General features: G+C 36.6%; 1 protein-coding gene across 3 annotated transcripts; it reads right to left on the bottom strand.

Moving 5' to 3' along the window:
- Positions 1–1,495: 1,495 nt before the first annotated feature.
- LOC136850712 (uncharacterized) lies at positions 1,496–27,175 on the bottom strand. Of its 3 annotated transcripts, none has more exons than XM_067124588.1 (3): positions 26,306–27,175; positions 8,367–8,539; positions 1,496–4,458 (listed from the first exon to the last, which is right to left on the bottom strand). In XM_067124588.1, the coding sequence occupies exons 2-3, from the start codon at positions 8,536–8,538 to the stop codon at positions 3,089–3,091; spliced, it is 1,542 nt and encodes a 513-aa protein (XP_066980689.1). In that variant the 5' UTR covers position 8,539; positions 26,306–27,175; the 3' UTR covers positions 1,496–3,088. The 3 variants fall into 3 exon arrangements, with proteins under 3 accessions (XP_066980689.1, XP_066980688.1, XP_066980690.1); XM_067124587.1 differs by having other exon boundaries at positions 26,470–27,154; XM_067124589.1 differs by lacking the exon at positions 26,306–27,175 and adding an exon at positions 23,754–23,973.
- Positions 27,176–27,949: the final 774 nt, after the last annotated feature.

Genomic DNA, 27,949 nt, shown 5'->3' with positions numbered 1-27,949 from the left:
TAGTGGTTAGTGTCATGGAACGCCACTTAAATGTAGCGGGTTCGCGTCTCCCCCAGGGTGATGAAAAACTCACTGGCTCTGTATCATGATCAGTTACTGCTGCAGTGTGGGGTCTGCGGTGGGAGGTTGACCCCAACATTCTTTGGAAGCTTGAATTTCAAGTCAACGGCCCGTGTGTGCTTGCTCCATGTGAATAGGTTTCATCTACTGAAGTAATAACTATAACAAAATGCAACATTGATTAATGTTTGCTATTCTCATATTTAAATATTTGTTATGTTGTCCAATCTAAATTTATTCCCTATTTTCTCCTTGTTTCCGCTTTTCACCTCTGAACGTTTTATTCTGTGAAATATTGCTTTACAAGTCAACTTATCATTGAACTGGTTCTGTATGAATGTTTCTACTTTTCAGTAATAATAATCAAGGTCTTGATAGTATAGACCTTGATAATAACAACAACTCTCAAGGTGCGAAATAACCTTTTTTTTAGTTGCAGTCCACCTTTAAAATGTTTTACCTTTAACTTTCTATACAATAAAGTTCTGAAAGTAAATAAAGACATAAAACGGATATAAAATATTTACAACAGAAATAAAGTACCTGAATAAATCAATCGCTAATAAACTCAGAATTCAAGACACATGGGCGTATCTAAATTCAATTTGTTTGCATTTCGTTATATATGTGGATTCTCCTATTCTTATTTTCACTTTCAAAGGAAAGATTTTCATTAAATACTCAAAAACTACAGACCTCGTAACAGTGGTCTCTTATAGCTGAACACAAGGAATCTGGCAAAGGTCTTCGAATTCTACAATTTACCCCCCCTAATGATCAAGGAATCTGGAAAATAGTAGTCTTGTGGAGGACACCTGTACTGATAACACGATATTCGTATTTTTGTGCAATTCCTGACCAAGAAAAAAAAGTGGTGATTCTGTTCTTTAACTAACAAAATTCTGTAGTTAAATACGCATTCGTTTATGATTTCTTTGGATTTCTTATTTTATTTGTTTCTATATTTTCACTTTTCCACTGAATTCCTGATTTTATGTGTAGTTTCATTCTAGTGTACATTTTTCCTCCACATGTACTTTTAACTTTATGTATTTTTCCTAATCAGTAGGACTTGAAAATAAAAGTTCAAATGAAACTTTTGAAGACAAAGATTGCAGCACAATAAATTGTAATTTACAAGATGTTTCGCCTAAAGCTGGAAGACGAGATTCCTGCTACCTAAGAAACTTCTGATGTAAAATCGACAACAAAAATAATAATAATAATAATAATAATAATAATAATAATAATAATAATAATAATAATAATAATAATAATAATAATAATAATAATAAATATCTAAAGTTTCGTTTCTTGACTGCTTAAGTTGCTTGAACAGAAATGTTTATCAACAAAATTTTTCCCAACACTGGGCCGTTTGCCATACTTATTTAAATGTCATCTCCGTCATAAGGCTGAAGAAATCACAGGAAAATCTATGAAAAAAATCAACTATTTATTCACATAACAATTCACAACTGTTGTGAAAGACTGGTTGCGCAGGAGAACGTGAACGCGTGAAGCACAGTTCACTTCGTCCACCACCTGCACTGAAGAAGGAAACGAGACACCTTGGGGATCAACAGGTACATTGAGCATCAATATCTAAAGTTTGCAATCACATGAATAAATCTACGGTTAGAGATTACAAGTCCCAAGTTTAGTCATGGTGAAAGTGTAGCCATTCAGAATATCCACCTACAACATACTATGCAACCCCCCGAAAATTTTATTAATGTCATTTCTTCAAAAATAGTTTCATCAATATGATTTTCATTATTTAGAGGCTGAAACTTTACAATTGATATTTTTTTACTCATTGGCAAAGTTATCAGCCAATACAGAATTGGACAATACAGATTTCTATATAATAGGAAAGTACAATAATTGCTGAGACTCAAAAATAAAGATTCGAGACTTTATCTATAATCCAGTAAAATAAATATACTTCTTTCATAGAGTACACTACACTACAGTACATACAAAAGGGAACTTTATATTTTGAACCAAGGACATTTTTCTTTCTCAAGTACAACATTTCTCAAATAGCTGTTCTTGGCCAAGAGCTTATCCACACAAAAACGTCTTAGATTCCATTGCAGTCATCGTGATTCTCTTTTTTTTTCTTTTTACTTTGCAACAAAAATAAGAAAAAGCATTCACAGGACAGTCACCTTAACTTTTCTTTCCCAAACACCAGAAGCCTCGTGCATTAATCAATGTTCGTACAAGGCTTTTTGTGCTTGAAACCGTTTTGCAGATGTTCACAAACCTATCACTTCAAGCAGAGGCTAGGGTCCCTCCTTATCAAAAAGATGGCACTTTTTCATTTCGATTCGAATGGAAGGTTATCTAGATATGTTCCGAGTGCAGCGGAGAAAGTGCAGCTGCCAAAAATCCAACAGAAGGTTTACCACCACCTGCATCCACTAAATGCTTTCCTTCAACACAAAGTAAAACAACTTGGCAGGGATCTGCAACATTGCTCGGTGTTCACAGTGCTGGATACAACTGCCCAAGACAAAGAAAGCTGCCAAGACGTACAAAAATACACGCATATATACTGCGTATATATTAAAACTACAAAATCATGATGGGAAATACAAAATCATGATTTTCCCATCGAAATTTAAGTACATACAATACTATTTAAAGCAGTATCAGGTCACTAGCTTGATAAGGCTATTTCGCAAGGACTGGAGGCACTGACGTCTTTCTTCTCTTGAGATGGATGTGTCACACCCATCAAAAAAAAAATAAACAAATTTTGTTCACTTTTCCGTGATAGGGCACAGAGAAAGTAGAACAAAAGTTTGATGCAGTGGAATTTCATCCAACTAACCTTTGCATCAAGTAAAATTAAGATCAAGACACACTGTCATAATATAAACATTTTACAGGGCACATTTAATTTTGGGTTCAGGCACGTTACGGTTATCAACTCGAAATTACAAAATGATAGTAAGTGAAGGTTCTCATAAAATAAACGAACCCAAAATCATAAAACAAAACAGAACGACGAGAATCTTTAATAAATTTCAATGTCAAAATTCTGGTTTCTGATTCTCTTCTTGAAATCTGACACCTGTTCCTTAGAAACGAGCCAAGTATACAGACATCCCACTTCCTGCAGCTGAGGACACTCAGTGACAAGGCGTGTCATGACTTTGCTGGTGAGAGGGGAGTTCAACACGCGGATTTTCACCAAATTCTCCCACACTCCAGCATCCAAGAGCTCACAGATTAACCGGTCGTACAACACGTGAGGGTTCTGCAAAACCAACTCGAGGATTCTCATGTGGTGGCACTTATTCAGGAACACTTTCAGGTCATCCTCAGACAATTTCATAGAAGCTATTTGAAGGGTCTGGAGAGCCTCAAAATACTGAATATTCTCGGGGGCCAGATGATATGGGATATCTTCCCCGAGGAGGTACCCATCCAAACACAGGCTTTCCAGGTTCGGGCAGTATTGTGCCAGGCACTGCAGGTGATTTCGGGTAATGCTCAGTTTCTGCTGGGAGTATCGAGTGTGGTACGTGTACAGGTAGAGGTGAGTCATCCTGTGACCAACTTGCTGTAAGAACCAGACGAGAGCATCGCAGTTTACATCTGCAAATTTTGCACGTTTTAACTTTTGGAATCGTGCAAGCTGTTGCAGCCGTGCAAGATCCATTTCCGAACCTCCGATGAAAGAGACTTGAATGTATTCAAGATTTGGACAGAGACTCGTAAGGACGGTTAACTGGAATTCGTCTAGGATCTCCCTCGAATGAAATTCCTTCAAATTACACTGAACGTTTTTGTGGTCGAGCGTTTGCAAAAAGTTGAACACTCTTTCCATCTTGATGTCGGGAACCCGAAGAATATCAATGTTGGTCATGACGAGTAAAATGACAGCGACACCTGCCTCCGTGACTTTCGTCATGGTAAACTTGATTTCCTTCAGAGATCGAGCGCAGCGACACGCTGGTTGCAGCGTTCCCCCTTTGCTCAAAACTTCGATAACTTCGCGAAGGCTCTCTTGCAAACCGCAAAGGCGCAAGACGCCGTCGTCATTAACGTCGTAGCACCCACGCAGATCGATGCAATGGAGCCTCTCGCACGTTTTAGCCACAATATCTATCATGTGGTTATTGCAGAAGTCGGTGCAGCTCAGGTAGGTCAGATTGGTGGCAGTGCCGAGGAAATTGTAAAGTCTAGTGGCCCTTTCTCCGCAGCCGCTGTAGAAAAGCGAAAGACTTTCCAGGTGGCTACCGTCGTCGTTTTCAAGGACCCCCGACTGGACGACGGAGCCGCTGGCAGTGATCCTCCTCACGCGAAGTCTCAGCAGAAGCCTCAGGTGTGCCGGGGATGGGGTCATTTGCACCCTCTCGATGCTTGATAGCAGATTCTCACCTGAAAAGAACGCCTTTCATTAGCTGGGTCTCGTATTTCCCATCTCTCGTTTAAAAATTACATTTTAAATTATGATACACACGACAGATTTAATATAAAAAACTTATCAAAGGTATAATGTAACTTCTAGCTAGAAAGTCAGTGGTTCAATAAACTCCTGGGTATAGAGGTGTGTGTGTGTGTGTGTATAGACATACAGTGAATATAAACGACACTCATCACCATCAGTAAACAGAAGAGTGTTCCATGATCAGCGTATCTCTAGATCAGAACGACATTTACCGTAAAATTTAGCGGTCCTTGCTTAAATTTGGGAAATGAATACCTCCGTGACATTAAGACATATTAATTATAGTTTCTTACCGTAATGGTACAGATGGAACTTCCAAGAATTAAGAAATCAACAGCCCGTCAAATTACATAAGAGATGAGTCTCATTTTCCTATACGTACTTATGGAAACCCAGTTGATTACATTCCAAAGCCTGCAGTTCATGATTTTGCATAATATCACGGATTATTATCGAGAAAGCCGCTTCCGCGAACCTTGCACTGAATGGGCGATCATTTTCATCAATCCCACCTTCCAGATTATTATTCCCTCTCATGAATTTCATGACTCAATGTCATGATTAATCAAAGACCTGCAGATTTTTATCATTCCTCCACCTATCACCAGTTATAATAATGGCTCACGTAACTATTACAGAATTCAAATTACCTGAAGTCTGATCTAGCGAGCACTTATCTTTGTATTTCAGTTAAAATCATATAGTACACCTACAGAAAGTGCTGTTTTTCGTAAGTAGTAGTCTCATTTTCATTATTTTACTGGAGTCATAGTTCACTATTTTACGGTCTCTATACAAAAGTCGTTTATATAACAATTCTCTTATTTATAAACTAATTCCCTGTCTATGTTTTTTAATTGCAAAAAAAAAAAAATAACCCTGCTATAATTCACAGGAATCCTCGTTTTATTCGCAGTATTTTTTCTAATATGAATACTTTGATTGCTTGTGACTACCTTTCAAACTAATACCATAAATTCATATTATTTTCCAAAATAGGCTTTCAGCAAGAGAAGCTTGAAACATCTCCTACTTAAGAAATTTAAACGTCAATAGGTTAAAAATATTCAACCAAGACCATCTACATTATATACTATACATCCTTTTACCATGATGCTTGCATGACTGAATGAATAAACTTAAGTTTGAACAGAAGTGATAATCAATGTTTCGCTTTTCTACTATTGTAATAACCTCTTCTTTCTTTGCTCTAATCTCCGCCAAGAACGATGTAAATCTATCGTCAATTTTGAAGGGTAACTTTCCCACGTGAGGTCAGGAAGAGGGAAAGGATAAGCGAAATCAACCCTTGCTTATCAATACGTCACTTGCAAATGGAAGACGGTTTTTAAGACGCGGAGAAACCCCGCAGAGGGGTAATGGACGATGGCTCAGGAAAATACAAGCAAATATCGGAGAAAACGCAGAAGAGAAATCATGTGTTATGGACGCTAAAGTTCACACAGTAAATTTTAATCCCATGTAACCATGAGAGACGAAACAACTCTCGCATAATAGCGACTACATACAATAATCTCATGATTAACGCCAACGTGGAAAAAATACTCTTAACACATAAATTTTAACTGGAACCATTCTGCATCTTTATGAAATGTTGGGGCATCTATTCGAAGGTATTAACGTGGACAAAAATAAATGGCGATTAAGGAAGAAATGCCATTTAAAATGCGTCATTGACATTTTCATGCATTTATTTGTAGCATTTTGATTGCAACGCTGGATGCGGTTTATGGAAATGATGATAAAACATCTATTTGTCATTCAAATCCTTTTACTAATTTCACCGTACTTAAATGTTGCTTTCCTTTTTAGAATTTACTCATGACACTTGTGATTTTAACGTAATAAGTACTACATTATGCAAAATGAAAAAGATTATAATCGGGAAATCCTATCCTAACGTATTCAGTTAATAAAACAATGATTTTAGCCAATGTTTGCTTCCTTAGAATTTATTGATTCAACGTTTGTTCTGTCAATTTCGTATGTAATATATTAGTTTCAATTTTAGGTAATGGCATTTTACAAATTTAATTTCTTTGTAACCTCTCTATATACATGAAGGAAGAACCTCAAAGAATTACATGATCATGCGTTTGACGTCTGATTTTATTTTTACTTAACATTTTTTCTTCGAACAGGGAGTAAAGCAATATTTTGCAAACTGATTGCAAGAAGCGATGGTGCAGGCAATGCAAATGTTGCAAAAACTACTTTATATTTCGGTACTTTTATTTTCTCTCCCCTCTAAGGGGAAATCATAGCCTTACTCTCTTTACACAAGCGTGTGTGTAGAGAGAGAGAGAGAGAGAGAGAGAGAGAGAGAGAGAGAGAGAGAGAGAGAGAGAGAGAGAGAGAGAGAATGTGTTGAACACGAGAGTGACTCTGAAAGTGTCTGGCAACAACAGCTATAAAAAAAAAAAAACGAGACTCTTTATCAACACATACGACAAACACTTTTATTGCCATATTGGAAAATCCTGTCTCAGCACTATTGAAGAAGAATTCATGAGTCGGAGGAGAAAACATGTTTGAGGGCAACATTCGATTAAACTTCATAAGGGTAAAACGCTTTCCCCGCATTTTTTTTTTAAAGCTTGGCTTCTGTCTAATTGTTTTTAGAACCACATGACTTTGCGAATTTAAGAAGTCGCTGAATTCGATCCGCAGTTTTGGCAAGTGACCTTGCCCGTTTGCCCTCCGTTCTGGGCGATACCATAACACTGCCACAGTATCAACGCAGTTATAACACGACAGCAACGTAAAATGGAACCATTTCTAATAAAGATTCACGAACAAATTCTATGGAAAATATGTATCTCATGGTTTTACATATTGTATTTATAAAGATGTTACACGTTCCGACGTGACAAGAATCTATCAAATTTTGGAAGTTCTTTACCACTGTTTCCTATTAAACATATTTACTAAAGTGTAATGTGAACCAATATGAGATAACTCAAGATTTCAAAGTGATCTATTACTTTGACGAAAAAATTCAACTTTTGGAATTCCTTGTTGGAATTTCATCGTGAAGCAAGCTGCAAACAAAATGAACGCAATCAATGGGACTGTCACTATAAAGTACACATCTTATACTTTTGATTAATGCTGTCGATTAATTACATATTTATTATATATCAGATATTCACACAAACACACGCGTCTAAAAAAAGTAGTCAAAAAATCAATGTTTTTGTACATGTATTTTTGGGATGTGGTTGCTAACCCCAAGCCCGTTATATATTCGACAAATAAAATAACCTTTTCCAGAAAAAGGTTTGGATGTAAAGATAAACGTCCTCAGAAACTATCTGTCTAAAAAAGAGATAGAGGGGCTTTTTATAATTGTTCCTTTTCCAATAATTTCTTCGAGAAAGCGAATATCGTTTAACAAATAATAATAACTTCTGTCATTTGTTTATCCTCTTTAATAAAATGCTGTTTTTTACATCTGCATTCTCCGAAATAAAATGTCGTCATAAATATGTTATGTATTATTTAATCCGTTTCTAAATAATAATAATAATAATAATGATTACCATCTCACGCAGAGCCCTATTTTCTAGCCCGATTTACTGAAATGTTCAACATCAGATGTGTCCTTACTGTTAAATTAAGAGTTTATTCACCTCCAGTTTTATACGAACCACAAATAACTGAAACTCGAACAAGACGACATCATTTAATTTGACTTTATACAAACAAATCTGCTGCCAGTAGAATACGGTGGGGAGAGAGAGAGAGAGAGAGAGAGAGAGAGAGAGAGAGAGAGAGAGAGAGAGAAATAAACAACCTTCAAAGTTTAGCCACTGACCAATAGCCGCTTGGAGAGCCCCGGGCAGGTGGGCATCGAGATAGGCCGCCACAGTCGCCAAATGTGGGTGGTCAGGATTGTGCAGATGTTGCCCGCACAGGACATCCAACACATGCGACAGGTGTCCCACACACTGCTGGTACAAGGACCTGGGCTGACGTCTAGGAGCCATTCTGCAAGAAGAAAACTAAGTATTTATGTGGACTTCATGTGATTACGAATCTTCATTCAATTAAATGGTTTATGTATTATACAATCTTCTCTTAATTCCCTTGAGTGTAATTTATTTCCACGACAAAATTAATTCGATGTTAACTGATATTTGCGCCTTTATAAATATGTGTGTGAGAGAGAGAGAGAGAGAGAGAGAGAGAGAGAGAGAGAGAGAGAGAGAGAGAGAGAGAGAGAGAGAGAGAGAAAGGATGCTGTGGAGACAGAGAATAAATTTGTGAACAAAAATTTAAAAAAAAATACGTAGTATATACAGTTCATAATGACAATGTGACATACTTTATTTCTAAACGAAAACCACGTGATACTTATTCTTGTTGGATAATGACGTCACTAATGAGAATATAGTGTGGCACCATTTCAGGTCTGCTCATTTATAACTTACGAAATACGAGTATAATACTATTAAATCACAATGCTGATGAAAAGCTTATAAATATTCTAGACAAATCAGAAGAGGTAAAAACGATCGTCTCAAACACGAGAATCTTGGCGGGCCCCTCTCTCTCTCTCTCTCTCTCTCTCTCTCTCTCTCTCTCTCTGAGAAATCTCCAGTAGTATAGCCAAGAGAGAATATTTACTTTAGAGAAAATCAAATAACCAATGTTGCGGGTTCCGCAATTTACTTTGACTCTAACGAGAGAGAGAGAGAGAGAGAGAGAGAGAGAGAGAGAGAAAAAATAATGCTACCCAGCAAACTTAAAAAGTGTAAGTCTTTATTTATATCAGAATGGCTGACGTAAGTTTCTGTCACAGCCAAATATTCAGGAGGTAAATATGGCTCAGCGCAATGTCAATCTGCTTCCGCTGCGCAGTTTAACAGAATGAACGTTAATTCATATATTTTCTGTCAGTGAATGAATGATCCCCCGGAGATTCCCCCTTTTCATCTCCATATCAAGGCAGTGTTTATTGTAGAAACCAGGGGAAGGAAGCGTCAAGTCTCACAAGAACATTAAACAACTTACATACCATTAAAGTCAGTGGTTATGAAAATTGGAATGATTTTATATGTGCGTATACGTGTGTACATGAATTAACAAGACCTCAAGCACATAATACATGTGTTAACACTAGAATGTGTATCATTTCTGATTGTTTATCACTAACTGAAGTGTACACTCATATGCTCATCATTTCTGAATGTCTGACTAACTGACGAACAGTGTTGCCAAACCTACAGACAGAATTATCATTACCATCGCCTCCAACGCCTCTATGAAATTCTGGCACTCATGACTTGCTTTTACTTTCCCTTCTACAAATCTCCGTCTAGCCCCAGCCTCCTTCCTCATAGGTATGGGTCTTCTAACTCTTCTAGCAACCCAGTGGAGCCCTGTTGACACTTTCACCTATTATTCTCCCCGGGGCGGAGTGAAGGACATGTCCAGACCATCTCACCTTCCCTTTCATCACCATCTCATTTATAAATGAACTTTCTACGCTATCATTGCTTACTCTATCTTGCCATCTGGCTCATATTCTTAAAAGCTTTATTCTCAAATCGACAAAAGCTTTTATAATTTCCTTGTCATACCATGATTTGTGTTCATATTGCAACACAGATTTATCATACTAAAGTATAATCTTACTTTTGCAAGAAATTTCAGTCCATTTGATTTCCCAGCCTTATTCAGGCTAACCATTGTCTGGTCTGCCTTTTTTTCAGTTTTTAATATCAACTCAAGACAACATGTACTGGATATCAATGCTCCTAAATATCTGAAAACACTTAACCTAAATTATTCCTTCCATCTAACGTTATTTCGTCCCTTTGTGCTTATTCTGCCCTCGTTATTTCCGTTAACTTAGATTTATCTTAAGTCTCGTCCCTCTAGATAAGTGATCCATTCTATTTCGCAAGCTTTGTAATTCTTGTGGTTTTTGCTGATTAAGACAGCATCATACAACGAATCTAATTCTGTCAATGATCCGTTGTTACTCCAATCTAAATCTTTTCTTCCATCTCCAACCAGTTTCTTCACTATAAAATTCATGGGAAGGGTAAACAAAATAGGTGATGACATTCCCTGCAGTATCCCATTATTTACTGTACTCACCTACCTATGAATAGCAATTTCCAAAATTAACAGAAATTTGGTAAGCAAATTTAGGTATAATTTTCTGTAAACATTCCTCATTACATGTTTCACTGTAGTGGAATACTAACACATTCGTACGTTCTAAGGTTACAAAACTTGTTCAAAGTGAAAAGATCAAAGTAAAAGAAAAATATAAAGGAACTTAAGGCACGTGAGCCTAGGCCACATATAATTCCGAGAAATAGGTAATCTGGTCAATGACGTTATCTGCATTTCTCAAACAGGTAAAACAGATAAAAACACGTTACCCAACAGAGACAATAAAAAAAAAAATTGAACTTTGATGCCAAAATTCACAAGCGCTGAGTTGTTAGTGAATGAAATCATTCCCACGTAGGCCTAAGAATGGATAGGTCCTCTGGCAGAGCTTTGGTGGTATAACAGTGTAGACTCCAACAAGTAGGTCATGATCACTAGGCTAGAGGTTAAATTTATAGCAACTCAACAACAGCAATGATTAGGCCTAACTGGTAGCTTTAGCCTTCCTGCTAACAATACTATTTATAGTATATATATACATACGTAAAATTCACAATACTACTTTCATGATGTTCTGTTATAGTTTAAAAACAAACCCAGCTGGAAAAGTCGAACATAAGAATTTGAAATATTCTTGTTAGATAATACATGGTAAAACTAATGCAAAAAGGACTTAGTAAATAATGATGCTGTTATATTCTACCATATACATTACAGCAACATTAGCAGCAACAGAGAGATGAACAAGCACGAAGCGAACACCATGAATATTCCACAGCACACAAAATGCTCGAGAGAAAAAATAAACATGTCGAGTGTCGACACTCCATGCAACATAGCAATAAAAGCTGGATTTGTCAGCTCACTGAAAAAGGAGTGATGATGCAAAGTGGCAAAATGAAAGGAAAAAGGACAACGATTCACAAGGGTGAAAGCACACTCTTGATTCAACAGTTACTTGCATTTCGCTCCATCTGAAATAGATCACAAGGAACTGTCATCCCCAAGGCTAATTTGTGCTTTTGGAGACATCCATAGCTGTACACAAACAGGAACTATGCGGTTCTTTAAAACATTTGCTCGAATCAAACTTCTTCGTCTCGTGTTTCTATGACGGATTGCGGTACATTCTAATACAAATAAAGCATTGATGGGTAATTGCAAACTGAAGGTAAACAAATTAAATAGGTAAATAAATAAATAAAAAGTCGAGGAGAACAGGTTAAGAAAGTCAAACATCGTTGAGATCTCGCCGATTCATTTTGAAAGTTTGGTCTCTAAATATTCAACAGACAGGTTCTCTATAGCTCAGTTTGAAATTACCGATCACCAGTATAAATATCAACCCATCATGGGACTACGCTCTACAGTACACCCACTAAATTAAAAATTCATGGCTATGATGAGGATCATAAACATTGAGCAAAGTGGACAGGGCGAGTAACGCGTGAGTCACTTAATCGCCAATTTAGTTGTTGCTTATTGAGGTCCTCAACTGACAGGCGGTTCCACAATGTCTGCTGCCTAAGCTGCTATTCAATGGAGGGTTAATAACTAGTTTTTTCTCTTTCCGTTTTTATCATTATAAAGCATACGCTAGCTGACCTCTTAACTGATTTACGTATGGTTATATTCACGACCCATCAAAGATGAAATCTGGCTAGAAATCGTATTCACTGACGCATCTCAAAGCATTTAATTGTGAACGCAAATGGAGCTCGTAAGTGCTGTTACTTTAAGGAGTATGTCTTTATTTTATGTTGCTGCTTATCGATTGAAAGCCTCATTGGTAGTCAAATTCTTAATAAGAATTATGTCAATGATTTTTTTTATCTTAAATCTCCATTGTACAATATCAACATTATTTTCAAAATGCCAATGAATTCGTGTCTTTACCCTTCTTTAACCACAACAAATGGCACTTTTTCAGCAACACTGAAAAATAAGAAGTTAGAGCACAAAATTATGTTTTCGTATTTTTAATACCAATGAACGGCTCTATTCTGGCAGGGGTGAGGGCTACTTGTTGAGTACCACCTTTTTAATTAGGAAGGATGGTGTGCATTTGGACAGAGCATGATGTAACACGTCTTTTGTACAGCTTATTTCTCTCTTGTTTTCTCTCTCTCAATATCAACAGCCATCTACAGCGGTCGACTGACGATCAGGCACAAAATTCCCTTCTCAAGGCAACAGAGGCACACTGGATTTTTAAGTGAACGCGCCCTTAACGTTTCACTCTCGTACCAAGGTCGAACATCCGTTCAACTAATCACGAGGTCACACTGCGAGGTCAGATGAGAGAGAGAGAGAGAGAGAGAGAGAGAGAGAGAGAGAGAGAGAGAGAGAGAGAGAGAGAGATGTAATATAGCCTTCGTTCTCCCGAGTAACGAACAAAAGTAAATACAGGATAAAGGAATAGAATTCAACGGAAGGGCTCAGTAAAACGCACTCATACAAACAGCTCGGCCTTTGAAAAAAAAAAAAAGTTACAAGTTTCCCAATCAAAGGAATGTTCTGACTCTGAAGCCAAGATTCATAATAAAAATGGATCTGAGCGGTCACTAAAACAGCGAGTTGGAATACCCAAGTCTATTTTTTGTATTAATTTTTTTTAATCGCCATCCCCCTTCCGACCTTCACACTTATATTGGGAACTGGGTCTACTATTCTTTCCCGTTTAAGCTTGAAGCTTAGAAGAGGATGGTCTATTCTATTCTCACTTGATCTCAAACGTAAATTTGCTAAGAAATATAATGACAAAGTATTGTCTTATCACTGAGAGATATAAGTCTGCATTCAAATTCTTTCTATTAAACCTTTTCGTGATCTTTTATGAAAAATTATTAAACGTAGTTCTTCAATCAATCTAAATTTGCAGGTATCAAATGAAACATACACGAGACACTCTTGTATAAGAAAATTAAAGTTTCCAATCTTCCACAAGAGGCAACTTTCCCTTTCAGGTTTCCTGTTTCTTAGAAATAGCCTAGGAGCGAAGGCACCTTTCATTAGTTCCACTTGAAATCTTACAAATATTACTATAGCGAAAATCATGGTCAGTTATATATACATACACGCGCGCGCGTTCACACACACACACACACACACACACACACACACACACACACACACACACACACACATATATATATATATATATATATATATATATATATATATATATATATATATATATATATATATATTCGTATACATGTGCAACGTTCTCAGAGTGACATACGACCAAATTTATTTTTTGACAGCCATAAGTTATTCACCATAAGAATGACTGTCAGACCTTCAAACCTACGGGGGCCCAAGATGTAACATACATAATAGGACCCACCACCACCACTACCTCTAAACGCAACCCCCTCCCATCCCAAAAAAAGCCTCTCGCCTGCATCACCGCCATGACTCAATACCGACGTCAAGAAATAAAATATCTTCCGACATTAATTGCGATGACATACGCAACTGCATTTGTGATCTGATCTGCCAAGAAAAGGCGTCATATATGGTTACGATGTGCGAGGACCACGCAGATGAAAACAACGCCCGTCAATGACGACTACAGAGTGGCTTCAGCAGAAATCTTTGTCAGGTAGGACGCTGTGAAAACATACAGTTCTAATTGGAGGCAGCTGTCAGCGGATCACGAGACCTCTCGGGTGGGTCAGAAGGGGAAGAATGAGACCAAGAATCCCCACTGCACTGGCTCGCATTCCCCAAATGGGGGAGTCTGTCATTCTTAAATATGGCTTCGGAGACTTTCTTCGTGTTCCCCAAACGCGAACCTTCGTTTGTTTTTCAGAAATCTCTTGTCAAATGCAATGGCGCTGAATTGTTTAAAGCTTTCTTAAACTGTATCCCAGAGGGTAAATTTCTTGACAAGTCCTGAACTCGATGAAGCTTTCTTAAACTGTTTACCAGGGGGTAAATTTCGTCCCTAGCTCACAAAAGATTTAATGTCAATATTTCATAATTACTGAACGTCTTCACTTGAATTAGAAAGAACGAGTCTTCAGACTCAAAGTTAATGTATGTACAGTATGTTTATATATATATATATATATATATATATATATATATATATATATATATATATATATATATATATATATATATATATATATATATATATATATATATATATATATATATATATATATATATATATATATATATATATATATATATATATATATATATATATATATATATGTATATATATATATATATATATATATATATATATATATAATAATCTTTTAATTCATTTGAAATAAACGACCACGCTCCTCGGTTTGTCTGTAAATGAGGTCTGAACCTCTGTCTCACACTTCGCAGTTTTGTCTGAAAAAGTATCTCTCCTCAGTCTGTCAGAGGAAGTCAAATCAAAGTTATTCTGTCTTTTCACCAACCAAGAGAATGCTCGAGTTCCTGACTGCTTTCACGTTACTATAAAAATGACAGTGTTCTCTCTCCCTCTTGCCACGCAGCGCATACCAACCGCCCTCTACTTTGGCAATGCGCTCAGACTATAAATGACTAAAGTGTATATATGGTTTTAATCATGCCTCCCTTTCATCTACTTCAACCTCGGAGATTCTCTGATCCCTGTTACATCAGCTGACTCATAATTTCCAGTTAATTTGAAGGGGCGGGCAGGGGGATTAAGAGGCGGTGCCCGTCATCTTCCATCATTTTATCGTAAAAGCTCCTTAGGAATGGAAGCGTTTAATAATCTCAAATATATGTTTTTCGTTTGCTTTATTGTACCGGTGTGTGTATCCGGATTATTTTTTCTGGTGAGATATATATATATATATATATATATATATATATATATATATATATATATATATATATATATATATATATATATATAATGTGTATATATATATATATATATATATATATATATATATATATATATATATATATATATATATAGGTGCTACACTTTGCAGCCTAAGCAACTGTGAAGAGTGAATAAGAGATATGACCTAGATTTTTTGTGCATTCTCTAAAAATCTAGAAAATATAGTGTTTACGCGGATGGGATGTAACACCAGTTAAACATAGTCAGCCAGTTAGCTTATTAATCACCGTTCAAAACAGCAAGAGTAGAAATAGCAATAACTGTGATCTTTAGTCGGGATTAAAGTAAGTTAAACCTGGAAGAGACAGTCGGTGAACAGGCAGTAATGTTTCTACTCATTCTCCTGTGCAAAGGACTTTTGTGTCTTTTACTAGCTTTGTTTTTCTCAACACGTGGAATACCCCCACGATGTTGCGTTCGTTTGCTCCTTTTTCTTTCTTTTTGCATTATTCTTACGGGTATTTTTTCAAATGAACGTTATTGTTATGGAAAGCTATCTTTTTTTTTTTTTTGCACTGATGCTATTACCGCGTGAATCCAAAACCTTGTGGCTAGATTTAATCCTTGTATTTTCCTCGAAAAACTTATCCTGTCTATTTATAACATACGTGTAACCTAATGTAACATGTGTTTAAGCTAACCATTTTGAAAACTAAGCAAATATATATTTTAGCTCAGCAATGTAAAAAGTTTGTATTTATGCAAGTGATGCTTTTTCACACATAAGACTTATAAAACACAAAATGAACCCTGTCGAATTACCTAAGTGAATTGGAATATGTGGGAATCGGAATGTTATCACTGTTTCTTTCATTTTACATAATATGAAGTAATAGCTCTCCTGATGACCCCGTTCAGGCCTAATTTTAAAGTGAATCAACACAACCACTCAAGGACTCACTCATGGAATTTTGTAGCCTATTTATATACCTTACTTTTATCTTCACTGCAATATCAGTTCAACTATGCTGTGCTTTAATTCCTGCAAGGAGTATTTCAAATAGCCTTAAATATCTCCCCAGCCTTTTTTTTTATTCTGAATAACAGCAAAATGTTCCTGACACTTTATGATTTATCAAATCTGTTATCAGTTTCATATTTCATATTCGTAATTACTTTTCGTACAATACTTATGGTTTCAATTATAAGATCAGAGATAATGACTCCTGGGAGGAAAACTATTTAATATTTAGGCATATACAGAAAATATATTCTAGGTGGGGTTAAACAGCCCACCTAGAATATTTTAGAAATATTTTTGTTTATTCACCTCATAACTCTGACATGATACTCTCTCTTTAATTGGAATTTCAATGACAAAACGTCTTCCTTTCGAAACCCCTGAATTTATAACCTCAGGCCCACTGTCATTTATTATTCTCAAATCTCTGAGCTCTGAAAAGTTGTCTAGGTATGCACCCACAAAAGTCCGTTGTAGTGAAAGCGAGATATGTTGCCTTGGTCTAGCTTTCTTGTCAACAGGGAGACACAACAGTAGGAGGCGAGTTGCCAATAAAGATCACCATTTAGATTTCTCAGGAGTTGTTTGGAAAGTCGGTCGTTACGTTATCTCTGTTTTCGTCACTATCAGGTAACGTTGGAACTTGAAAATTTTCTTTAAGCATTTCTTTGTTCCTTGGGGCCAATACTGCTCAGTGACTAAAATTTATTGACTGATTTATATATATATATATATATATATATATATATATATATATATATATATATATATATATATATATATATATATATATATATATATATTTATATAGTAGCGTTTAGAAAAAGCATACATTAGTTTTACCAGACCACTGAGCTGATTAACAGCTCTCCTAGGGCTGGCCCGAAGGATTAGACTTATTTTACGTGGCTAAGAACCAATTGGTTACTTAGCAACGGAACCTGCAGCTTACTGTGGAATCCGAAGCACATTATAGCGAGAAATGAATTTCTATCACCAGAAATAAATTCTTCTAATTCTTCATTAGCCGGCCGGAGACTCGAACTCGGGCCTAGTGAATTAGAGCATATGTCTTTTAACACATAAACAATTATATATGTATATATATTTAACACATAAACAATTATATGTATGTATGTATATATATATATATATATATATATATATATATATATATATATACAATTTAGTAGCATTTAAAGTATATGTCTTTAAGCACTTAAACAATTATTTATATATATATATATATATATATATATATATATATATATATATATATATATATATATATATATATACATAATAAGTTAAAGTCCTCCTGGGCCTCTGTAGGCTCAAAGGGCGGGCTATACAATTTTCTATCCAACAATAAGCCGTTTCCTGTTCAGGAGGTGACCCAAGAATAGAACAAAACGTTGGTCACTCCCACATTCATATTTCAACACCTGAATCGTGGATGAACCACGTGTAGGGGACTTCCCAATATTAGCTTCTTCGTCGACCTACATAGAAGGGTTATCTGCAGTGCTATCAACACCACAAAACAGCCACTTCACCTCTGTCTCGCGGATGGGCCTACTCTAACTTATCCAGGATATTTAGACCCTTCCCATCCAATACCTCTTTCACTCCATCTATTCTTCACTTTCCAGGTCTTCCTCCCGGCCTTCCAGGAAGAAGTTGGATTTTGCTTGTACTAGTTTCCCTTCATTCAGTCATTCTGCACGTACTCGCAGTTCTCCCCAATAGAACACAGAGAGAGAGAGAGAGAGAGAGAGAGAGAGAGAGAGAGAGAGAGAGAGAAAGGGGGGGATATGAACTGGATATTTTTAAAACCATATTGCATAAATTTATTTGTTGCCATTTTCATGTCAGAAATGTGAAGAGAAGAAGAAAGAAGTAAGAATAGAGGAACAAATATTCACTAACCACTAACTACCTTTCGAGGCATATCGAACTAATATTTCAGAACATAAGCACAGAGGAGTTTAACTAAAATCTGAAGCAAATAATCATCAATATTTGAGATGTTCAACCTTTTTTCAATCGAATGCCATGTTCCATGACAAGGTTAATTGTTAAGGAGGGCCTCCATTGAAATATATGTTGGCTTTCAGCATTCACAAACACCATATCTGAACATAACCCAGTGTTATGTTTTTTATTTACTTTTCTTTCCTTTCGTCACTCTCTTCTTAATCATAAACGTTTCGTCACCAAATTATCGTTCTCCATTCTCTCCATACAACCATACCACCTCCAAACACATATGGAGATATACAAGTGTTATGGGGTTATCGTATCACAAAACAGATTATGATACCAGTGGCGTAACTAGCGTTAATGGCGACCGGGCCGGACTCTGAAAGTGCCATCCCATTCCCGTGCTAAAAAGTACTAAAGTGGTGAAAATTGAACGCAAATTTTAAGCCTTAACATCCCAATCATTAATTTTATTTCATAAAGCTAAAACAAAAACCCTACCAGATTTATTAAAAGCGAATTCGCTAATAACAACATCAAAAGATGCCAGAGTGCCGTCCCCCTCACCCAAACAGTGCCGCGGAGAGGACCGCCCCCCTCCCCGCCCTCCCTTAGTTACGCCGCTGAATGATACGTTGGTGAAAAGTTTATAATTCAAACATGTTACGGGGAATGTGAAGAGGATGACCTAGAAGGAGTTGGAAAGATGACGCGAAAGAGGTACGGGAAAGGAAAGACCTTGATACCCAGGAAGCACGAGATAAATAAGTACCGTGCATGTAAGGGCTTACGTACCCTCACTCGGTGTTCAGAAACACTGACGAGTAGGCAGTGCTGGGTACAGTGACTTGTTCGATTGACTGAGCAACATGATTATTTTACATACGAGTTCATCACACAGACAATTCGAACTGGGTGATATTCGGTGCTGGAAATACATCATGGGGAGAAAATCACAGCAGAGCACGAAAGCAATGTCTGTAATTAGATAAATGAACATTTTTGTGCACTTTTGTTCTTAACATGGCATACTGACAACAATTAAAGCCGAAGGTACAGTTTGGTTAAAAATAAAATCTATCCGTAACAAAATCATTTGCACGCGCCCCAGCTGCAAAATGCACTGCGAGTCTTAATCAAGAATTCAATAGCGAAAATTACCCATCCCGTGAGACTAGTGATAAGTACCCGCCTAGTTACGATTAAGTAACACTTTCCCTAGTTATAATTTATTTCAGCCTATATCAACGCTTTTTTTGTATTTAGTGGAAATCAGCAAATAAAAATGCTCAATGCTGCTTCTTTCTGAACTAAATTGAACAGAATATAGAATTTAGTCCAAAGGCCAAGCACGGGGACCTATGAGGCCATTCAGCGCTGAAACGGAAAATCACGGTTAAAGGTTTGAAAGGTGTAACAGGAGGAAAACCTCGCAGTTGCAGCTGTTAGTTTAGGAGAGGGTGGAAAATAAGATGGAAGAGAATATAAAAGGAGGTACAGAAAATACAATAAAAGGAACGAAAGGGATTGCAGCTAGGGGCCGAAGGCACGCTGCAAAGAACCTTAAGTAATGCCTACAGTGCACCGCACGAGGTACACCGACGGCTCTACCAACTTACGGGGTGCTTCATCATGGCAGTGTTGTCCTGAATATGAACACGGTCCTCTAACATGCGATGCATTGATTGAAATTACAATAGCACTGTTAACCGTCGATTCCTTATTTTACAGTCCTTGTGGTTAGCCGATCTCTGCTGATAAAAGACCATGAAGCGCGCTTGCGCTCACTGCATGCTTACGAATATGAGAATTCACAAATTTCTCATGCCAAACACAACGCAAAAGTTATGTTTTACAGTACTCTGAACGATAGCTGTCTTGAAGTGTACATTTCTCACGAAGTTTGTTCATTGCTCACATTCCGATGATGTCTGGTAACTGTCTCCAGCATGCAGAGCTCATCGCATGTATTAAAAACTGGGTTTACACACTTCAATCCATTATGCTTAATCACTAACTTCACCCATTCGGTTTTCCTGTTAGTGAAGACAATTGAGATTCTTTCATCAATTAATCAACTACCAGCGTTCCTCTCCGCTTACCTCACCTCACGGAAAAACAGATGAAAGTATACATGTATCATTTCGTAATACCTTACACAAGTACTGCTAGTTACAAGAAAAAGCCAACAAGGAAGACAAACTAAAAATTTTGCAGTTTCGAGGATCGCATCAGCAATTATAAAATGTTCACTAGTTATTTTCAATCTTATCGATAACATCGGTAACTCGCAGACTGATTTAATATCTTTTAAATGGAAAATAGTCTCATATGATCTTCCTGAGGGCTAGACCAAATGAACTGGGCACGCCAAATACATTAATTCAGATACATGTGATTTCCACCTAAGTGGAAACTTTTCTTCTTAAAACGCGATGTAATGAACATTTAACAACGATTAAAATTTATAATGGTACTTCACACAAAGAAAAATGTAAAGCTTGCGATGTGGAAAATAGAAATAAAACTAGTGTTCTTCTTATGTCTCATACATACATATAGACTACGATAAATGACTTTCTTGTCAAGATTTATATATATATATATATATATATATATATATATATATATATATATATATATATATATATATATATATATATATATATATATATATATATATATATATATATATATATATATATATGTATATATATATATATTATATATATATATATATATATATATATATATATATATATATATATATATAGTCTTATGCTGGTTTTCATAATGCAGTAATCTCCCCGTGTTTATTGAGTTGTTGTATAACTGTATAATTTTGTATTCAGAGTTAAGTTACAGTGATTAAACGCTGTATGGGAGAGAGGATGTGAGTGGCGCTAAGAGAGACAGAGAACCGTTGTTCGTTGTGTAAAACAATTTGTTTAGTCAGTATCCAAAACTTGCTGGAGTTGCATTCCTATCACCTTCTCGGATGACTCCATTAGTGTACAAGACGTTATGGGACGCGATCAAAACACTAGGTAAATCCATTACAAAAGTTGCCTAACGTCATTTCAGGAATGTTAATGAAACGATGTTTTCCATTCTTATTATAATAACTAGAGATTCTCTTGTTCTGAAACTATGTAATAATAAGTACTATTATTAACTGTAATTCCACTTTGTCTCTAATTATTGTTTTTAAAGAGTTTTTAAAATAGAGATCTCGTCTAGAGCCTGTTCACATATTCGCCCCACCCACCCGTCTGTGTATGGACACCATACAATCCTTACAAGGGGCCCAGACTTTGAGACCAAACCTGATGGGGAATGCGTTTCCCTCTCTCTCTCTCTCTCTCTCTCTCTCTCTCTCTCTCTCTCTCTCTCTCTCTCGGGATTACGAATGTCCCATTCTTACGTAATTGATATTTTGATGGACGATGGTCGCTCATATCCTTTAGCTGTTTAATTCCTTAGTAAATGTGTCTGAGTTATCTGAACAGTGTATTTTTTGTGTGTGTAGCCTGATTAAAAACACGAAGCAATTTGACAAGGTATTGTAACATAATTATTGGTTTTTAGTGCACTAAAAATATTTAAAGTGATTGCACGTGAAGATATTTTTCTTCCTTTTTCAATATTTTTTGTGTTATATGTTTTATTTGTCTTTTGAAGAATTTTTCTTCCATACATATATGTGTGTGTTTGCTATCGCCTTAAATTTTTGCTTTACAATTTTGAGATTTAATCTTTTGCAGAGTATATTTTGTCTTTTGTATCCACATTTTTATTGATTGATTTATTTGCTTTATTTTTTTTTATTTAACAGTATATTTCTTTTCAATCAAGTTTTGTTATTTAACAATTTAAATTTTACTTGAATAATTTTTTGATTAATTAATAAATTAATTTCTGATTTAATTTTGACTGATGATTAATTCAGATTTAATCCGATTTTGTTTTGTAATAATAAATTTTAACTGTTAATGTTGTATAATCTTTGAATCTAGAAATAAATTTTTGTATTTAAAATATTATATCATTTTATTTCATTGACCCACCAGTAATTTTGATTTGAATTAGAGATAGAGTGGTAAGTGAGATGTTTTCCTTCAAGTAATTGAAGTGAGCTCGAACCAGGGAAATGAAATAAATAGAGATACTTGAACTTTTATAATGTTAATGGAGTGACGCCCTTAGATTTTACCTCACACCTGTTTAACGAACTTAATCTGCTTTCTTTCTTGATTGATAAGTTTTATAAGGGATCACTATTGTCTTTAGAGAAATCAGTCGTTTTTGTTTGTGATGAGGGTTCAGGTGTCTGGCTTTTTGTGAGGTAACTATTTGAATAAATGGTAAGTCTGGTAATCAAATATCAAGCACTTAGATACCAGGTTTGATTTGAAGAACAGACACTGGACACTCCAGGGTCACCATAAATAAATGGTGCCCTAGACTCCGGGACAAGCACTTAGATACCAGGTTTGATTTGAAGAACAGACACTGGACACTCCGGGGTCACCATATATAAATGATGCCCTAGACTCCGGGGCAAACACTTAGATACCAGGTTTGATTTGAAGAACAGACACTGGACACTTCGTCACAATATATATATATATATATATATATATATATATATATATATATATATATATATATAACCATCCTGAAAACTGTTATAAGGATACTGGAATACAATTTCAGTTTATGAAAACTTCAAGATTTCCTTATTATTTTAACTAATGTTTACGGATACCGCTATGACATAACTTATCTGCATTTTCCCGCTGACCCAAAAATAAAACATGAAAAAATCGAAAACATTAATTCTATGTATAAAAAAATAAAAACTGTTCTTTAGTTGAGGCACAACCAGTCTTGGTAGATACTTTGGTTAGTCGACCTTGGTTAGGAGCATATTAAAAAACGGCGTTATAACGACCATGGTTGCATATCAAAGCAGCCAATCAATTAAATGCTGTCTCGGCTTTCTCTTCGCGCAAAGGATTTCACTTCGGTCTAACAGCGCACAGACGAGTATCAAGGCCGACTTTCCAACGGAGGCTAAATATCACTTGACATTCCCTTCTTGTAACAGGTTTAAAACTGCTCGGTAGACCTGAATATCTTCATCTCTTTGTTAGTCATACTGTATATACACACAAGTACGGGTAAAGCTGTCTTATTTACTTTCTCGCGCCCTAACACAGCCAGTAAATTCTTTAGTTTACCTGGTACAGTGTAGCTCGGCATTCCAACGACGTCAATCGATTAGAAGCCTCAACCCATTCCAATAACCGAATCAACTTCAACACAAAGCATGAACGATACTTCAACGATACTAAAATACAACGACACCACCGTTACGTAACAACACGTCCAAGAAGACTGTATGAGTGACCAGGTTCACCGATGACGTCGTGTTAGTGCGAACGTTCCCATACAGGTTTTAAACTGAGCTGAGTTGGGTAGCAATAGCTTTAAACTGTAACACCTTATCAGTCGAAGCTGGCGCTCCAGCGAATCAATGGCTGTCATTTTATTATTCTGTTGTAGAGTCATTACTGTTGTAATTTATATCCTATATTTCACACACAACATACTGTGAAGAAGGATTTATGTATATGGATTGTTCTTGATTCATTGGTTGAGCGATTAGGCTAAAGGACGACTTTTTCTAGTCTTATGTAAGGTAGGTTTGGAAGCTGATTGATGGCTTTTAATCTTGTTCCATACGGATGCTTGTAAACCTTGATATAATGATATACACGTTGCTTTCGTGGTATCATGTCCAATGTCTTATTTGTTCTGGATGAAGTAATGCTACATGATTTTTATTATTATTATATTATACTTTGCAACGTAGCTGGATGATTAGTTTAAATTTTTTCTTCCTTGTTTCCTTTGGAAAGTCCAGGTCAAAATACTAAATGAAAAACTGAAAATCTACGGATGGTTCTCTCTCTCTCTCTCTCTCTCTCTCTCTCTCTCTCTCTCTCTCTCTCTCTCTCTCTCAAATACGAACGCGGGCGCAATACACAAGCAAAGACTTCGTAACTTTAAAATCTAATATTTTTTCCAAAGTCAGGACTACTTCACAGCATGGCAATGGTCTCCATTATGAATAGTGGCCTTCATCGGCATGCTTTGAAAGATGACCTAAGTCTAGATTTGACCAATAAAAACAAGAGCTGAGTTGGTTTGTTCTGGAGACAATCACATATATAATAGATCTGAAATACCTAGCCATGAAATTACAAACTAAAATAATACGAACTAATAAAGTTCTGTTCCCCAGTTAAAAAGAATGATTACCTGGGTGATAAATTCGTTAAATGGGAAACAAGAGGAGGCATTCTGCTGAATAGTTTAACTTCCCGTTTCATAAATCAGTAAGGAATAATTAACAAATAAGTTTTTCCGTTACTAAGTCGACTTCGTTGACTGATAATATGCATATGATACATCGTCAAATACTTTCTTTTCCTTCTCTTCTTATTTCTCTAACGCAGACAGTTTTTCCTAGATTTTCTCTCTACTTGAGACCTTATCTTTGCAGCATTCCCGAGTTTTTACAACTCTGCCCTGTCAGCCCACTATTTCCCCCTTGTTCCGCGCAAAGGTGCGGTTTTGTCGACGCCCAAGCTATTGAAATAACTCGCCCTGATACACGAGAGAAGAAGAAAGACTTTCGTTCCCAAGATTCCAGTGTTCAAACGGAAGCAACAGGCTTGCTCCTCTATCAACGCTATTCTTTGATACTTGAAAAACTGAACAAAATACCTTTCCCGATGAAAAAAAAAAAAACATATAAATAGAGATGAATCTTTTAATTTTTTTTATTCACAAATGCAACTTGCTTGTATAAACGACCGTGTATTATGGCGAAGTGCAAATATCCTTTTCTTATCAAAAATTCTTGGCGAAAGTCACTGAGATTGCTGGCATATGCTGAATTAAGAGGTGAAACATTAGCATGGATCATTTGATTTTTGCCTATTATTTGCGTTGTGTTCCTCTCTCTCTCTCTCTCTCTCTCTCTCTCTCTCTCTCTCTCTCTCTCTCTCTCTCTCTCTCTCTCTCTCTCTCTCTCTCTCTCTCTCATTTAAATAGACAGAGAAATATATATTCCCGTGACCAATAATTTTTCATGCGTTTCTACCTTAATTAATATTATTTCATTTTTTACTTAACAATCTTCTGAATAAAAACATTACATTTACAGAATTAACCCACGATATACAATAATAATAATAATAACAATAATAATAATAATAATAATAATAATAATAATAATAATAATAACAACATGCAGTGGTCACACTGTGTCCATCTATTGCTAAAAAGATGGATGCTAGGCTCAAAAACTTAACCATTTACAGACATCCCCACTGACGTAATTTGACATTCTCAAGCACAAAAGCCTCTTATGGGAGGGAGTGAAACAGGAGGAGGGGTGGGAGATCTTGAGATCTTGTGATGTTCCGAAAATAACTTATAAAGAACATACGTTTACTGTGGTCCTATTCAAATTCATTAGTCAACTGTTGGCATGCAAAATTTGCCCTTTGCCTGTCAATGGGCTAGTCAGGTTGAACGTGAGACTGTTTAATATTGCTGACATATACTAACAACTGCAGTCATCTTTTGGTAATCGAAAGGGGAATTCCGGGCATATGCTGTGAAATCAAAATTAATGCCACGAACAAAACATGGGACAAGGAAAAGGCATCACCGACCGTCATGCGCATCACGTAAGTCTCACCCAGACATGCTTTCCTACTTGTTTATTTATGAAGAGTTGAGGTGCATCAGCGGTCAGCAGCAGCTGTGTAGTAGCAGAAGTCGCACAGTAGTACTAGTGGAGGAAGAAGAGTAAAGGTGGGGAGGAGGAGGAGGAGGGGCAGCGATTAACTAACGTAAGTTTTGGAAAGAAGAAGAAGCTACCTGCATTTATTAACGCGGGAGGCCGTTAGGGAACCAGGGTCCAAGAGGTGACCGGGTGAAGCCCAAGGCCGAACCCACGGTCTCCTCTCGTCAGCGCCCACACTCATTGGGGCGATGGAGACGTCCTCCCTTCAGGTGGGTGTTGCAAAGCTTCCTTCGTCGCGTAATGGTGGTGAAAAAGGAAGGCTTGTAAACACTGGGGAGGCAATGCAGCTCCCTCTGGTTTCCTTTGGCCTTGCGCCCGAATAAGTAAAAGTGATCCTTTTTGATGGTTACTATGTCAAGAGTCTCTGAATCCGATCTTTCAATGTTAACAGACAGATGATGGGCTGCTCACTGCAGATCAGGCATCAATCCTGGTTATCATAAAAGTAACACTGAATAACACAATTCTCTATTATTTACAGTTTCCCCACTCTTTTTAACTTCACCATTTCCACAAATAAACAAGTCTTTGCTTTTCTATATTCTCTCTTTCTCTCATCACCATGAAACCGCTCCTTTAGTCCAAGAGGGCGACGCTAAGACCACCTCAATGAAATGCGTAAAGCAAACTGCATTGGACGACCAAGATGACTGAAGCAAGGCAGTGAGCTTTGGGGCGTTCAGTGAAGACCAGGCACCGCTGCTGGTGCTCCGTGGTGGCGCCGGCTAGGGCAGAATTGGCACTGAGAACACCTGCAGAGAAGGCCATGCCAAGTGCCAAGAACCAACACCTATCAGCGACCTCCACCCTCATACCCAGCTCCCCGTTCGCCACATGACACCCTTTCCACCTCCATTAGCCTAGGTCCTGGACCATACCTCCCCTGTTTATCCTGACGGTGCCGCATTTCTACTGTTCTTCGCTCTCTCTCTCTCTCTCTCTCTCTCTCTCTCTCTCTCTCTCTCTCTCTCTCTCTCTCTCTGAATTCCTATCCAGGGTGGTTTTGAGGACAACGACTAAAATCATGATAGCAATTGTCAGTTGGGCGTCATTGCGTTATTGGTACTAACAACGCTCCTTCAATGACGTTATACGATCTCCCAACCAGTTTCAAAGTGCCGATGTGATCGCCGTGTTGCTTGGCAAAATTTGGTGACAAAAGGTGCATATCAACGAAGTGGGGAAAAAACCCCTGCGCTCAAAGATAGTTGAAACATCCCGTGCTCTTTGCATCTTCTGTGCATCATATTATATTTGAGGAAATGTGGAAATGTGCAACACTCTCTCTCCTCTCTCTCTCTCTCTCTCTCTCTCTCTCTCTCTCTCTCTCTCTCTCTCTCTCTCTCTCTCCAGCATTGTTTCTATCAATTCCTTTTTCATCGTAGCTATCTGAATTATCCTGACGTAAAAAGAATATATAATATATATATATATATATATATATATATATATATATATATATATATATATATATATATATATATATATATATATATATATATATATATATATATATAAATATATATATATATATATATATATATATATATATAT

The sequence above is a fragment of the Macrobrachium rosenbergii genome, chromosome 22 (assembly GCF_040412425.1).
Source record: "Macrobrachium rosenbergii isolate ZJJX-2024 chromosome 22, ASM4041242v1, whole genome shotgun sequence".
Lineage (NCBI taxonomy): Eukaryota > Metazoa > Arthropoda > Malacostraca > Decapoda > Palaemonidae > Macrobrachium > Macrobrachium rosenbergii.
Note: the sequence above shows the minus strand (reverse complement) of the source record. Positions and strands in the feature narration are given on the sequence as shown.